This window comes from Chiloscyllium plagiosum, unplaced genomic scaffold (assembly GCF_037043375.1).
Source record: "Chiloscyllium plagiosum isolate Xiang-an unplaced genomic scaffold, Cpla_swu_hap1 HiC_scaffold_37, whole genome shotgun sequence".
NCBI lineage: Eukaryota > Metazoa > Chordata > Chondrichthyes > Orectolobiformes > Hemiscylliidae > Chiloscyllium > Chiloscyllium plagiosum.
Window position 1 is genome coordinate 40,667,676 of NW_028270175.1, and position 13,398 is coordinate 40,681,073.

Below are 13,398 nucleotides of genomic sequence, written 5' to 3' on the forward strand. Positions count from 1 at the left end.
AACCACTGTCTGCAATTTCCTCCACTATCTACATACTCTCCTGCCTTGGGAGTATATCACTGTTCTTTCACTGCCACTGGGTTAAAATGATGGAATTCCCTCCTGACAGCACTGTGGGTGTCCCTACCCCACGTGAATGGCAGTAGTTCAGGAAAGCAGCTCACCACCACATTCTCCAGGGTAATTTCAGAAGTTCAACAATGTTGGACTAGACAGCAATGCCATATCCCTTGAATGAATGAAACAAATAACACAGTTGACAGGAATCCTACACTTATTTAAAAATCTGCAATAGAAGTGGGCGGCACGGTGGCACAGTGGTTAGCACTGCTGCCTCACAGCGCCAGAGACCCAGGTTCAATTCCCGCCTCAGGCGACTGACTGTGTGGAGTTTGCACGTTCTCCCCGTGTCTGCGTGGGTTTCCTCCGGGTGCTCCGGTTTCCTCCCACAGTCCAAAGATGTGCAGGTCAGGTGAATTGGCAATGCTAAATTGTCCGTAGTGTTAGGTAAGGGGTAAATGTAGGGGTATGGGTGGGTTGCGCTTCGGCGGGGCGGTGTGGACTTGTTGGGCCGAAGAGCCTGTTTCCACACTGTAAGTAATCTAATCTAATCTAAAAAAAAGTGTTTAGGTCTTTTTGATAAGAATTGCTTTGTGAATTGCATCTTTGAAAAAGACAGTGAGATTTTATACTTCTCTATTGTGCCACAATTCAGATTCAGGTCCAGATCATTTCAGTTTTCTGAAGCTTAACATGATTGAACGAAATATAAATTAGGAACAGAGATAGGTGACTTGTCCCTCAAGCCTGTTTCACCATTTTAATAAGTTTGAAATTGATCTGATTACTCCATATCCCCACCTATCCCTGATAACTGTTCAGTCCCTTGCTTGTCAAGAATCTGTCTATATCTGCTTTAAAATTATTCAAGGACTCTGCTTCCACTGCCTTTTGAGGAAGAGTTTGAAAGATGCATAACTTTCAGCAAGAGAAAAATTCTCCTAATCTCTGAATTAAGAGGGAAACTCTTGATTGTTAAAAAATGTCCCCTAGTTCTAAATTCTCCCACGAGAAGAAACATCATTTCCACATCCCTCAGGATCTTGCATGTTTCAAACTTACTCTTTTAAATTCAAGTGAATACAAGCCTTTCTTGTCTAACCTTTGGTCAGAAGACACCCTGGCCATTGCAGGTATTAGTTTAGTTAATCATGTCTACCTGTTTCCAGTCCACTTCATTCTTCTTTAAATAAGGTGACCACTACTGTACACAGTTCTCCAGACGGCGATTCACCAGTGCCCTGTAGAACTGATCGATAACCTCTTTATTTTTATATTCAATTCCCTCGCAATAAATGATAACATTCTATTAGTTTTCCCATTACGTATTGTACCTGCAAACTAACCTTTTACAGTTCATGCACAAGAGCATCCAGATCTCTCTGCATTTCAGAACTTTGCAATCTCTCACAATTTTGATATACTTTTTAATTATTACTTTCAAATGGAAAATTTCACGTTTTTGCCAGTTCTTTTTAATGTATCGATATAAGTTTGTGACTTCATTATGACCTTCATAACTTACTTTCGTACCTGTTTTGTGTCAGTGCAAAGGGGAAGGTGCCTCAAAAATGTGAGCAACAAGTGAAGCGAGCTGCCTCTCAATGCAGTAAATCCATGAGTGGTTTTCTCCACTAATAGTACGCTGCTGTTAAACCAAATGGATATTTTACTAACCACAAAAATGAATCTGAGTTCCAGTGCCAGTGTGTTGCCAGGTAAATGGGCCATATATCGCAATGACTGTGTCAAACAACGCATCCTGATAGTCATTTGCTGTAGGCAACAAGTGACTTAGACTAACTAGCCTGTGCTTGCTAGAAACATATATCCACTATTAGATGTGATTTTGCTGTTGGAAATCATTTACTAAAAATGTAAACTGGGGTAAGAGTTATAGATGAGATTAGATGCCCTACAGTGTGGAAAAAGGCCCTTCGGCCCAACAAATCACACCGACCCTCCAAAGAGTACAAAGAGCACAAAGAAAATTTACAGCCCAGAAACGGGCCCTTCGGCCCTCCAAGCCTGAGCCGATCAGAATGTAATGTCTAAACCTGTCGGTCAATTCCTAAGCATCTGTATCCCTCTACCCCCCACCTACTCATACATTTATCCAGGCGCATCTTAAATGAATCTACCATGCCTGCCTCTACCTCTGCTGGCAACGGGTTCCAAACGCCCACCACCCTCTGTGCGAAGTACTTGTCGTGTGTATCCCCCTTAAACTTTCCACCTCTCACCTTGAAAGCGTGACCTCTCGTTATTGAATCCTTCACCCTGGGAAAAAGCTCTGAAGAGTAACCCACCCGGACCCATTTCCCCCTAACGTTATGGGCAATTTAGCATGGCCAATTCACCTGACCAGCACATCTCTACTAGAAACCAGTTTAAGATAATCAGCTGGGTCTACAGTGTGATGTGTTTGCATGTGCTTGAAGCTACTACAAAATATTCAAGATCATGTCTTATGTTTATTTAGGTAAAAGGAATTCGTACAATCATTGCACATTTTCAAAAAAAAGTGTCATCGTTTCAGCCAAACTCTGCTGTGTCTACATGACACCACCCTAACTAATCAGAACCTATCCACTTGGTCTGAGAATTAAGATTGACAGTTAATTGTTCTTGCTGTATCTCCATGTCGACAGTAGATAAACCAACCAAGCAGCACTCTCTTCTCATTTTCTCTAGAGTGATGTCTTTTCTTTCCCCATTCTGTTTCTTGTGTCTTGGTTTTGAAGGGTGCAAGATGAAAAGTTTAAACTTCTAGTCTCCAACTAGCAATGATTAAACAAAATTAGATATTTGGGAAGAGGTTAAGAAATCTCCTTTGGTTGAAAGGAGGGGATAATTTTGAGCAGAGTGCTGGAAGTTGAGTGAGTAAAGGGAATCATAATCTCTTTCCAAAAATCTAAATTTGTTTGAAGACTGCTAATAGGTGGTGAGAAGTTGCTGGCCATTACTTCCTGGTTATTGGACACCTTCCGTGCTTGCTTTCTTCTTGTTTTCCTCGGCTCAGAACGCCATCCAAATGGTTTAGTGAATTTTGTTTTATCTGTTTCATTTGACTTTACTGTTAAAGGGCACAGCCTCACTAGAATTATCTCCTTGTGTTAGTTGACATTTGGAACGGAATCAAAAATGTAAAGCATTTCTGACCGAATCAAGACTGCAATGTACTCCAGATTACCCTTCTTTATTATTGCTTTGTTTCCCAAAATTCTAATGGCGAACTCAATCACTTTTAGAACAATTGCTCAGTGAGGTATTTGTAAAGTCAATCCAAGTGTGTAAAAGGTAGATGCTTGTTTTGCATAAATTTCATACTGGAATTTTTTTTTGTGATCTAAAGTTTATATTTTTAAGGTCATTTAATTTCCTTTCATTTTAGCTGGCAAGGATAGAGAAATTCATAGTCTATTGGTTAATATCTTTCTTTGTTCAAAGTAAAGTCACAGGTTCACATGCCTTTTTTGAGGAACATTGCGCATCTTAATTTTCACCGAGGAAATGTTAGTTTTTTTTTGTCATCTGGTGTTGCTTGCTTTGAAAATGAGTACAATTTTGCTTCTGTATACATTAGCATAAAAGACATTTGGCAAAACAAGTCAAACATTAATCTGATTTGGCAATATAGTCAAACCCATTGCTAAACAGTGATTTGGACTTCTGCTGTGCACTATGACCACTTTATAGGATAAAAATAATGACATTAATCTCAACAACTGCATGAAAGGCAATGACATCTTTTTATCATCATGATCTGGCAGTTAAAGTTGACCGTTGTTTAGGTAATGTTGTGATTCAAGCTAGCAATAACACTAGACCAGAAAGTCTTCTAATTTGCTCTGGACAGCACAATGTACAAATGAGCTGAACGAAGAAGAACATTTCATTACCTCTCTTTGATGCATGTCATTTGATTAAAAATTGCATTAGCTATTTCTCTAATGCATGAAGAATCACTGTCAAGAACAAACCCTTTCTTTCTATGATGTAAATATGACCTCACGTGCAATGCCTGATTTGCACCTGCATCTTCACTCTCTTAGAGAAAACACTTCTCGACCTGTGCAACACAAAACATCAAAGTATACAGCCTGTATTTTAATCTATTAATGATATAACTATCACCAATTAGGTATTATGAGCAAAGAATCTGTTGTCTTGATGGGACTTGCAAGAATGGAGTAGTGAATGATTTAATATCCATTTCAACGAGTTGAAAATGTCTGTAGTAATACACTGAGCTGATTCTCATTAGGTAATTGTTTTCAGGTTGGAGAGCATGCCTTTTTAAAGTTGAGGATAGCAAGCTGGTGCTGGTTTTGAAGATGTAATACTTTGTTTTGCCCACAGGTTGATTCATACGGAGGGTCCTTGCGCTACAAGGTTCGCTACAGCGTGGCAAGAGGGCAGTCAGAGCCAGAGGAAAAGGCAGATGTGATTATAACAGGAAATGGAAGAAAACTAATCTACAGAACGAGGACCTCTACCCAGCCTGATGTTATCAACCAGAAAGAAATCCTGTTCACTGAGGTAGGAAGAGAATTTCAAATCCTACTCATCTATCTATGAAGTTCCCTCCCTGTCCAATTGCAGATGTTCATTTTTTGATCTAAGATTTGTCAGGAGTGTAACTTGCACCAGAGATCTGAACAGGCAATTCTAATTACTCAGGGCATCAGATTTGGCTGTTCAGATGCCTGTCCAGTACCTGGACAGGGTATAGACTGGAAAACCGGCCACAGTTATCAAATGCTATGGGTTAGAGCCAATAGAATTTTATTGGATTTTAATCGTATAAAAATTGTAATTGGAGCAATTGAGATCTTTTGTTGGATTTTCAGTCAGCAGGGGATTATTCAGTGCAACATCAGCTTGTATTTATAAAGTATCTGATGTAAGTTTGCTCACTGAGCTGGCAGGTTTGGTTTCAGATGTTCCGTCACCATCCAGGTCACATCATCAGTGAGCCTGCAGAAATGCTGGTGTTCTGTCCTACGTTCTTTTTGTGTGTATTGGTCTGTTAAGGTATGTGATATCATTTCTAGTTCTTTTTCTCAGATGCTGGTAAATGGGGTCCAAAACATTGTGTTTATTGATGGAGTTCTGGTTTGAATGCCAGGCCTCTAGGAATTCCCATGCATGTCTCTGTTTAGCCTGTCCTAGGATAGTTGTGTTGTTCTAGTCGAAGTGGTGTCCTTCTTTGTCTGTATGTAAGAATACTAGTGAGAGTAGGTCATGTCTTTTGGTGGCTAGTTGGTGCTCGTGTACCCTGGCTAGTTTTCTGCCTGTCTGTCCGATGTAATCCTTGCAGGGTGTTTTGTAAATGACATTTGTTTTGCTGGTTGTTGGTATAGGGTCCTTTAGGTTCATCAGTAGCTGTTTCAGTGTGTTGGTAGGTTTCTGAGCTACCATGATGCCAAGGGGTTGGAGTAGTCTGGTAGTCACCTCTAAGATGCTTTTGATGTATGGTAGTGTGCCTTGAATTTCTGGGCATGTTGTGTCTGCTTGTTTGGTTTTGTTGTTTAAGAATCAACGGACTGTGTTTATTGGGTATCTGTTCTTATTGAATATGCTGTATAGGCATTTTCCTTTTGTGGTTTGTAGGTATTTTTCTTCTGTAGATGATTGCTTCTGTAGTTAAGTATCTGGTGTGCGTTGCTTTCCTGCAGACGATGGCCTGCAGTTCTCCGTTAACTGTTTGTTCCACTGTGACACCTAGGAAGGGAGTCTGTTGTTGTTCTCCTCCTCTTTTGTGGAGCAAACCCACCAGAGACTTCGCTACAGAAGCAATCATCCCAACACCCACAAGCGGAGCTGCATCAGGACATTATTTAAACGGGCCACAACACACTGCAGCACCCAGGAACTTGAAGAATATGAGTCAGGTGAAGAGGCAAAGGTATTAAGAGGGAATTCTAGGGTATCATGCAACTGAGAGCACTGTCACTAGTGTTGGGAGAATTGTAGCAATGGGGATCTGTTATTGTGGATGTTGCAGTCATCTCCACCTGCATCCTAACTGGCTTTTCAACCAATGAGGCATATTCCAGAGCAACCTCCTATTGACTGCTAAGTTTGCCAGTTACATTCAATAATATTGTTGCATGAAATGGGCAGTGTGCATCCATTGTAATTAATTGGTTTAGGATTTACAATATGAAATGAGATTACTGAGATGATAAGAACAACTAAAATGACAGAGAAAAGAGCTTTTGTGCTGCAGTGGTAGTGTCTGTACTCTGTGCCAAGAGGCTGTGTTCAACTTCTAACTGTTCCAGGAGAATGTAAAAATGTCTGTGAACAGGTAGATTAGAAAATATCAAAGTGGGGCAGAGGATCTAACCCAAGGCAATGCATTGTTTTATTTGTCTGTCTTATGACCTTGTTTCCAAGGATTGTGCTATGAACTTCAATTGTGGAGATAAGTCCAGGTTTATGGGTAAAGTGCTGCAGTAGTTTGCCATGGTCTTCTGTAGTGTGGCTGGCCAGGAGACACGCCCACCCTTACTGCCTGCCATCTGGTATATTGAAAGGATTTACAGGCTGATTATCAGTCTGGTTGGCCACATTATGAATCACCCACAAGTCATGGTGTGGGACTTTGAACCCAGAGTCTCTGGCTGAGAAATAGGGTGAACTACCAGTGTGCTACAGCACCTCTGTATTTGTTAAGCCACAAAGAAAGTTGCAAGAAGCTTCATAAGTTTTCATAATCAAAATGATTGTTGTGTCAGGAAGGATGAGATTTTGAAAAGTGAGCTGAGGCTGCTTTGAAAAGAGGAGTTTGAGAAGTGAAGAGAGAACTGTGGTTGTGCCCTGTGTTGTAACTGATCCTTCTGGCATTCCAGCTCCATTTTTCCAGTCGTGTCAGCTGTGAGGAGCAGCATTGTGGCTTATCCTTTGGCAGACATTAGTTGGAATGTTGACCACAATATGTTGGCAGGATTGGCGCATAACTATGTGGTTAGTGTGATGGAATGCCATGTGAACCCTACAATTGATGCTGCAACTGATGCGAGTGCTCTCATTTGTGACATTGTTTTCCTTTTTATGCTATCAGGGCCTTGTTGTTTTCCATAGCAAACCTCTTTGAGGTACCGGGTGGACAAAATGCATCTTGTAGATGTTGTATGCTTTTTACAAGGTGTATCTTCTGGCGATAGTGGTCAAGTACCAATCAACTTAGTGTTTGTAAATATTGAATGTCCATGTATCTCCCAGCAATTGGCTTCGTCTCCTCGCTAATGTGGATGTGCCCCAGAGCTTTGATTTTCCACTAATAATATTGGTCATGAGTTTGCACTGTCTCTGTTTGCTGAACCTTTCACAAAGGATGCCTTTGATTAGTGAGGAACACATGATCAACATCACGAAGATTATCTCTTAAGTCTTATGATCTTGTGGCATCAATCTTCTAGAGTTTGTTGACGAGGAATTTATTATTTTGGCCTGCTTTGGTTCTGCTTTCTGCATTTAGAAGAGTTTTGCTCCCAAACAAATTAAACCTTCAAAGTCTTCATCTCCACAAAAGTACAATTGTTTAGACTTGTTTCCCAATCTTTCAGGGCATTAATGCACGAGATTTAATGAACAATTTCATAACGAGAGGCTGCATTAATTAGCGTTCATTGTGACCGTCACCTCTTTACATGTCATTTTCTGATGCGTATTTACCTCAAGTTTTGGTGGGAGCATGTCACAGTTTGTTTGAGTACCGCTTACCTGAAGAGCAACTGAAATGATGATACTGCTGTGAGAGTGCTGCTGCATGTTGCAGAACCTTAGAAGAAACTGAATGGAATAACAAATCCTGCTTCTGCTCACTTAACATATTGCTTTAAATGTTTCATGGTGTTGTATTAAATATAGGAGAACTGGCAGCACGAGTCAGGCATCCCTGTGACACGTGAAGACCTAATGATGACATTGGCTAATCTCGACAAGATAATGATCCGAACAAAGTACGACAACAGAATGTCCAGTGTTGGCCTCAGTGACATTGTCATGGATACAACCAGTGTGGAATTTACAACTCTGGGAAAACCAAAGCTTGTTGAGCAATGCAGGTACTAAGCAAATGTTCTTCTCATGTGGGGCTTCTCAGACTTTTAATTCAAGTTGGAATTTCCAGGATCCAGCTTGCGCTGAAATTTGCATCGATTTCTATGGCAACTTGCACCAAAATTTCCTGAGACAAAAAGCACATCCCTCTAAAGCATTGAGATAGTAGTTTCAGGTCTTGGAGAAATATTTGGCAGTAAATTTACCCTCATTCAGCATTGGCAGAATTTCAGAAATCTAGAGCTCTGGGCTCTTCTGTACAGGCAAGGAGACATGTGAATGAGTAAAGTAATATTTTCCAGCTGAAACGAAGGAGAGGTGCAGATGGTAAGGAAATTTCCCTTTAGTGATATGGTATAAGACCTGTTAACCAGTTACTAGCCAAATTTCTCTCAGGAGAAATGGAATAGCTCTGCCTTGGTTATTCCAAAAACAGCCTAGGAAGTTCACGCGCAGTCACTGATTGTACATTTACAAACAGAGCACTTTTGTCGGTAGGAATTCAAGTTGCACTATGAGTTACTGATTGGGAGCAAATAAATTCAAGGTAAAATTTCTCTTTTCCAGATGCCCACTAAGTTACAAGGGTCTGTCTTGTGAAAGCTGTGCGCCTGGATTTAAACACGTTTTGACCGGGCCTTACCTGGGTGTTTGCGATGGGTGTAACTGCAATGGCCACGCTAGCAGCTGTGATAAAGTCACAGGATACTGTCTGGTAAGAACCTGAAGTGCAGTAATAATCAGATTCAAACTCCTTCAGAGAATTGTAGTGGACAATACTGCAACACACCATCACCAAACAACAAGGAGACATCAGGACAAACAATTCAGATATTCTGGTTATTTAGTCATCTACATTCTGTCAGGGATTTTAGATAGTTTTGGTAAAGAAAGCCTATATTATGTGTTGTGTTAAGAGCCAAGTTTCTCTGGAAGATGATCTCAAGTTGCTTCCAGAACTGATCATATGATCAAGGTGTCTGGGAAATAAACAGTAGCCAAGGATCAACAAGATATGGGGTGAGTAGGATGCTGAGTGTGATCCTGTATTCAAGCAGTTTCAGGGTTCAGTTTTAGTTGAGAGCAATTTTACTGCAGGGAATATGTTTAGTTGAAATTCAATGCACTGGCTGAGAGAGTTTAAAACTGTTATGAATTGAATCATTCATCTAACAATGAATTGGACTTCGAGAATATTCAAATCAAGACATTGGAATCATACCTCACACATAGATTGTTTGAGTGTTGGAGATCACTCATCTCAGCTCCAGGACATCACTGCAGGAGTTCCTCAGCGTAGTGTCCTCGTCTCGATCTTTGGCTGTCTCATCAATGGTCTTCCTTCCATTGTAAACTCAGAAGTGGGAATTTTCAGCACATTCACGACTCCTCAGATATTCAACTAAAACAGATCTGGATGATATCCAGGCTTGGGATGATAAGTGGCAATTAACATCGCACCACAGAAATGCCAAGTAATGACCATCTCCAATAAGAGACAATTTAGATACTGCCCCTTGACATTCTGTGACATTAATGTCATTGAATTCCCTACTCTCAACAGCCTGAGGGTTACCCTTGATCAGAAACTGAATTGGATCTGGCAAATAAATACTGCAGCAAACAGTTCACTTCCCGACTCCTCAAAACCTGGCCATCATCTAAAAGGCACAAGTCAGGAGTGTAATGGAGTACTTTCCACTTGCCTGGATGAGTGCAGCTCCAACATCACTCATGACACCATCCAGGTCAAAGCAGCCCCTTGATTGGCACCTCATCCACAAATATGCAGTCACTTCATCACCAATACTCTGCTGCAGCAGAAGATACATTGCAAAAATTCACCAAAGATCCTTAGTGCTTTTGAAACCCATGACCGCTTCCATCTAGAAGGAAAAGGGCAGCTGATATGTGGTAATACCATCACCCACAAGTTCCTCTCAGCCACTTATCATTCTGACTTGGAAATATATTGCCATTCCTTCACTGTCAGGGCGTCAAAGTCTGGGCATTCTCTCTCTAATGTATCAACCTATGGCACATGGACTGCAGTGGTTCAAGAAGGCAGCTCAGCACCACCTTCTCAAGGGCAACTAGAACCAGGTTGTAAGTGTTGGCCCAGCCAGTGATGCTCACACCTCTTGACTGAATGTGAAGTAAAACAAGAGGGAAGGAGTTTTGGATGTGAGACTCCATAGTTAAAGAATATTTGACCATAGAATTTCTGACCTAAGTTGGTTGCATTTGTGACACTCTGGTTGAAACTGGGAGGATACAATTGGAGGAGAGTTGGAGGAAATTTAAAAGAGCAGTCTCAAGAAAGTGAGCAGATGGCTGAAGAAATTTCAACTCTTATACAAATCTTTGAAGCAGTACCTAGACCGAGTGCTCCCGATTTCTGATGATTACCTGACTTGAGTTTTTTTGAGGTATAAATCAGCTAAGTCTGGAAAGGAGTTAAGCTTGATTTAGAGCCTAGGTAACTGTGTTCTTGTATTTTTAATATCTTTAACAACTGGTTATTTAAGATAAAGTGCCATTATTGATATTCGTGTACTTCAGGTTCTGTGAAGTAAAATTCTTTTGTTTTAAACTGTGATTCATGTGGTTTCATTCTTTTAATATTTGAAATATCAGATACAGGATCACAATAAGGTTGCCCTTTGTTTTCCAACCCGACTTGCCCTTGAGAAGGTGATGGAGAACCACTTTGTCGAATAACTTCAATCCTTAGGGTCAAGGATGCAGTAATGTGCCATTCAGTGCACTCCATGTAGTGATCAGTAACAGTGAAGAAATGGTGGTACATGTTCAAGGCAGGATAGTGTGTGATTTAGGAAGAAACTTTGATATATTGGGGTTAACGTGCACCTGATGTTCTTGCTTGGCATGGAGGCTGTTGTGTATTTGGGAGATGCTGCCAAAAGAAATCTCCATAACGTGCTGCAGTGCATCTTGGGTACAGGAGCACAGTTATTAAGTTGCTGGAATAAAAGCCATGGAGGGACCCTGATTAATAACCCTGGAGAATTTCAAATTGGATTTTAAAAAAGTGGAAAGCTGATACAAGTTGAATTAGGCTATGTACTTGTTTTATTGGTGTGAATGTCCAACCAGCTTACGAATACATTTTGGGAAAGGAAACCAGATATCTTTCCGGTTCTGGGTGGCACGGTGGCCCGGTGGTTAGCACTGCTGTCTCAGCACCAGGGACCCGGGTTCAATGCCTATCTCTGGCAACTGTCAGTGTGAAGTTCGCACATTTTCCTCGTGTCTGTGTGGGTTTCCTCTAGCTTCTCAGATTTCCTCCCACAATCCAAAGATGTGCAGGTCAGGTGAATTGGCCATGCTAAAGTGCCCATAGTGTTAGGTGCACTAATCAGGGGTAAGTATTGGGTAGGGGAATGGGTCTGGGTGAGTTACTCTTTGGGCGGTCAGTGTGGACTTGTTGGGCTGAAGGGCCTGTTTCCATACTGTAGGGAATCTAATTCAATCTAATCTTGGTCTGGCCTGTATGTCACTTCAGCCCCACGCTAATATTATTGATGTTCAATTGCCCTCTGATATATTCTAACAAATCAGTCAATTCTAAATCTAAAGAAAATGACCTTTTGGAAAAGTGAAGGGTGTTGGAGCTTGGAATGTTGGAGATTTTTGATCATTTCAGGTTAGCCAAACTCAAAAGGCAATATCCTTTGGTCAGTCTCTTAGCAGAACTTTGTATCTTCATCAGAGAGCTGTCTTTCCTTTCCCTGCACTGGGCATCTTCATTAACTCTGAGGGAGTGTGCCATTTATTGTAATCAAGAGGCCCATACTAACTCCGAGGTGCAGCCCACATCACAGTCAAATCAAAAAGTTATAGAAGTATACAGTAGCTTAAACAGTATTTAAACACCTATCATAGATTCCCTACAGTGTCGGACCAGGTCCTTCAGTCCAACAGGTCCACACTGACCCTTCGAAGAGTAACCCACCCAGACCCATTCCCCTACCCTATATTTACCCCTGACTAATGCATCTGACCTACACATCCCTGAACACTATGGGCAATTGAGCATGGCCAGTTTATCTAACCTGCATGTCTTTGGACTGTGGGAGGAAACTGGAGCACCCAGAGGAAACCAACGCAGACACAGGGAGAATGTACAAACTCCACACAGACAGTCGCCTGAGACTGGAATCGTACCTGCGTCCCTGGCGCTGGGAGGCAGCAGTGCTAACCACTGAGCCTCAATGACGCCCCTGTGATGAGTCAGATTAATTTGTAGAGAAACCTCTCATCAAAACCTTTATGGAAGGGTGGATTTGAAAGTAGTTAGGATCTAGGTGATTGATATTTGGGCTTGAGACAGTTACTTTTGAATATGTAACCCACAGTTTTGAACTTGAAGTACTGATGCGTTTTCACGATAATGATGATAATGTTTCCTTGTGCGTATATTTTAGAAATGGTCTTCCATGGCTTTCATCAGTTAATATATATTTTTGTACCTCTCAGAGTTGTCAACACAACACGGAAGGTCGACATTGTGACAAGTGCAAGCCTGGATTTTTTGGTGACCCCACTCAAGGAACTGCCAATGACTGCATGCCGTGTCCATGTCCGTTTACTGATTCCCAGAGAAGGTCTGTGTCCCACAGCCAGAAAACCATGGATAATCAGCATTGCAGGGGAAATGGGGGCAACGTGATGATATTACTGGCCTAATGATCTGGAGGTCTGAGCTTATGCTGCTGGATAGGGTTCAAATCCCACCGCTGCAGTTAGTTGAACTTGAATTCAATGAATAAAATATTTGGAGTTTAGAAGTTGCACTAATGGTGACCATGATAACCATCATTGATTGTTGTAAAAATCCACCTGGTTCATTTGTGCTTTAGAGAATGTCCTTTAGAGAAGAAAATCTGCCTTCCTTACCTGATCTGACCTAGACTTGACTCCAGGCTCTTAACAATGTGGTTGACTTTAAACTACCCTCTGAAATGGCTAGAAAACTGCTCTCTTCAAGGTAAATCAGGGATGGACAACAAGTGCTGGGATCGCTGATGATGCACTCATCCCATGAAAAAAAAACAAAAGTTTAGTGAAGCTGAGTATGTTAGATTTGTGGTTTGATGTAGATTTGAGAAAGGATTTTTTTTTTGTTTCTGCATTAATGAACAGTCAGTTGTAAATCTGTCTTCTCTTGTGTTTACCTACCACTTGAGATTCAGCAATTTCCCCTCAATTCTTTCTTGGAGCTGGTGTCACTGTTCCCCAGTG

The 13,398-nt window shown here is 41.2% G+C and overlaps 1 protein-coding gene across 14 annotated transcripts in view; it reads left to right on the forward strand.

Annotated features, from left to right (window-relative positions):
• hspg2 (heparan sulfate proteoglycan 2) overlaps positions 1-13,398 on the forward strand; it is a 530,612-nt gene that overhangs the window by 237,636 nt on the left and 279,578 nt on the right. For all 14 annotated transcript variants that reach the window (XM_087980629.1, XM_087980631.1, XM_087980637.1 and 11 more), the window contains 4 exons: positions 4,423-4,602; positions 7,942-8,138; positions 8,701-8,848; positions 12,634-12,761. In XM_087980629.1, the coding sequence (XP_087836755.1) occupies positions 4,423-4,602; positions 7,942-8,138; positions 8,701-8,848; positions 12,634-12,761 (653 nt within the window). The remainder of the gene's footprint in view (positions 1-4,422; positions 4,603-7,941; positions 8,139-8,700; positions 8,849-12,633; positions 12,762-13,398) is intronic.